The sequence below is a fragment of the Aplysia californica genome, unplaced genomic scaffold (genome assembly GCF_000002075.1).
Source record: "Aplysia californica isolate F4 #8 unplaced genomic scaffold, AplCal3.0 scaffold00756, whole genome shotgun sequence".
Taxonomy (NCBI): domain Eukaryota; kingdom Metazoa; phylum Mollusca; class Gastropoda; order Aplysiida; family Aplysiidae; genus Aplysia; species Aplysia californica.
In genome coordinates, this window is record NW_004798026.1 from 236249 (window position 1) to 238604 (window position 2356).

At 36.5% G+C, this 2356-nt stretch overlaps 2 protein-coding genes across 11 annotated transcripts in view; both read left to right on the forward strand.

Moving 5' to 3' along the window:
• Nucleotides 1-752, forward strand: part of LOC101861769 (dystrophin-like) — a 9712-nt gene extending 8960 nt beyond the window's left edge. Inside the window, exons 5-6 of the mRNA XM_013088522.2 lie at nucleotides 174-187; nucleotides 612-752. Coding sequence (XP_012943976.2) covers nucleotides 174-187; nucleotides 612-752 — 155 coding nt within the window. The remainder of the gene's footprint in view (nucleotides 1-173; nucleotides 188-611) is intronic.
• LOC101858671 (dystrophin) overlaps nucleotides 7-2356 on the forward strand; it is a 35848-nt gene continuing 33498 nt past the window's right edge. For all 10 annotated transcript variants that reach the window (XM_005109207.1, XM_035972605.1, XM_005109210.1 and 7 more), the window contains exons 1-4: nucleotides 7-85; nucleotides 612-739; nucleotides 1378-1472; nucleotides 2096-2156. In XM_005109207.1, coding sequence (XP_005109264.1) covers nucleotides 1397-1472; nucleotides 2096-2156 — 137 coding nt within the window. In that variant the 5' untranslated portion in view covers nucleotides 7-85; nucleotides 612-739; nucleotides 1378-1396. The remainder of the gene's footprint in view (nucleotides 86-611; nucleotides 740-1377; nucleotides 1473-2095; nucleotides 2157-2356) is intronic.

Genomic DNA, 2356 nt, shown 5'->3' on the forward strand with positions numbered 1-2356 from the left:
GGCCGCCGAGAGAGAGACGAGGGACTGGCCGAACGTTGGTGACATCATCATCGGGGAACTCCAGACAGAGATTGACAGGACGAAGGTACGTACTGATTCACTTATTCACACAGTTTTATAGTATTCAGTTCACACTTATTTTGCATTATTCAGCTCACATATGTATTTTATAGCATTCAGTTCACAGGTATTTTATAGTATTCAGTTCACACATTTTGCATTATATTGTGCATTATTCAGTTCACACATATTTCGCATTATTTAGTTAACACATATTTTATAGTATCTAGTTCATACTTATTTTTCATAATCATTTCACATGTACCCAGTTCACGCTTATCTTCTACTATTGAGCTCCCAGGCTATATGATAGAGGGTACTTGAGCAAGGACACCAGCATGACAATGTGTTATCCTTGAACTTTGTCTTCCTCAAAACTTGAATTAGTCCATCAATTTTGTCTTACAGCCAACTCAAAATTATTATTCGACTTTGTCTTCCTCACAACTCAAATTTATGCTTGAACTTTGTCTTCCTTATAACTCAAATTTTTCCTTCAGTTTTGTCTTCCTCAAAACTCAAATTTATACTTGAACTTTGTCTTCCCTCAGAGCTTTCAGCTGAAGTTTCCACTCCAAGGAGAGGTTGATGACGTCACAGACCAGGCCAACCGCCTCCAGGAAAACCACGTCATCCTATCCCACCACAACGTCCACAGACTAGAGGACTTCTCTCAGAGGTGCTCAGCCTAATTATGCTCGAATTTTGCAACACTGAAAATGTAATCTTGTAAAAGGATAATAATGTTTTTGTGAAATGCAATCCGAGTGTGTTTTTAAAAAAAGGCTCATAAATTCTAAGCGTGTGTTCAGGAAAAACAGAATGACTTTTCAGAATGCTCTGGCATGAAAAAAGAGTGCTGTTAAGGAATTGGAATGAAGCACTGTGCCTTTTCTATGTGGTTCTGAGGCAACATTGAGCAGTTGGGGAAGCGATGGGCTGAATGGTTGGTTTTTTCTCTGTTCACGATTTCTGAGTGTGAAAGAGAACCTCCTAGATGGTCACACAAAAGAAACACCTTTTATGGGTAATGAAATGTTGGTGATAGCATCTCAGAAAGTATATGACAGAAAGTTTTTACATTTTCTACTTGAATAGTCTTTACAATTTTCACAAAAAGGTTCTTTCCTATTCAACATTAATGTTTCCACCATAATGGTCTTTACAATTTCTATATCAACAGTTTTCCCAATTTTTACAATGAGGGTCAATCCTTTTGCTGGATAAGCTGAGGTAGGTGAGAATAGGATTGAGAGAACGCAACAATGGAATGAAATTCTGTAATTTTGTGAATTGATTTTTTGGGGGGGTTTTCAGATGGGCTAGCTTGAACCAGATGTTGCAAGATCGACTGCAACATTTACAAGATGCTCTGAATGCGTATGGTCCCAACTCTCAACACTTCCTCACAGGTGAGATATGGTTTTGCATACAGTAAAAAATTATTTGCAGTGGGAACATAACAATTATTGCCTTATACACCTTAGTTCATGTCTCATGTCTGTCGAAATTTTTTTGTAGGTGAATGTTGTGTCTTTACAGCTTTTGAGCCAATGATCTAAACTTCAATAGGCAAACTCCAAAATCTGCATCTTTCATTTGTTTGTATGGTGAAGATTAGGAAACTTATTAAAAACTTATATGTCGTATTTGGTGTATGGAAGTCTGTCAAATATTACTCGTGCATTTTTTAAATGTACTTTTCATTGTATATATTCTCAGGAATTTACAATGGGTAATGAAAGCTCTATATTGACTTTAAATGCCCCGATGATTAGATTTGAGGTTATTTTAGAGTTTTTTAATTTAGATATCAACAGATGATGTAAGAAGTATGAAGCCATTACATACACATATGGCGGAAATGTTTTTAAAGACCTTTTATTCTGTGTTGTCATAGCATTTGCAAATTGAAAACTTTTGTAGTTTTGACGTCACAAAAGAATGAAAGTTTTCTCAAAAGTTTAATGAAAAAGTAGCACTTTTATCTGTACAGTTGTTTTATGTGGCTTTTTAAATGTTGTTTTTGTTTCAGCTTCTGTGGACAGTCCGTGGGAGCGAGCGGTGGCTGGAAACAAAGTGCCTTATTACATTAAGTATGTTGTTTTATCTGTGCCTTATTACATTAAGTATGTTGTTCTCTATGTTGTCGTGTTCTGTCTTTTGTGTTGTTCTATATGTTATATATTTCTGGTCACACGCACACACACACACACACACACACACACACACACACATACACTCACACACACACACACACACACACACACACACACACACACACACACACACACAC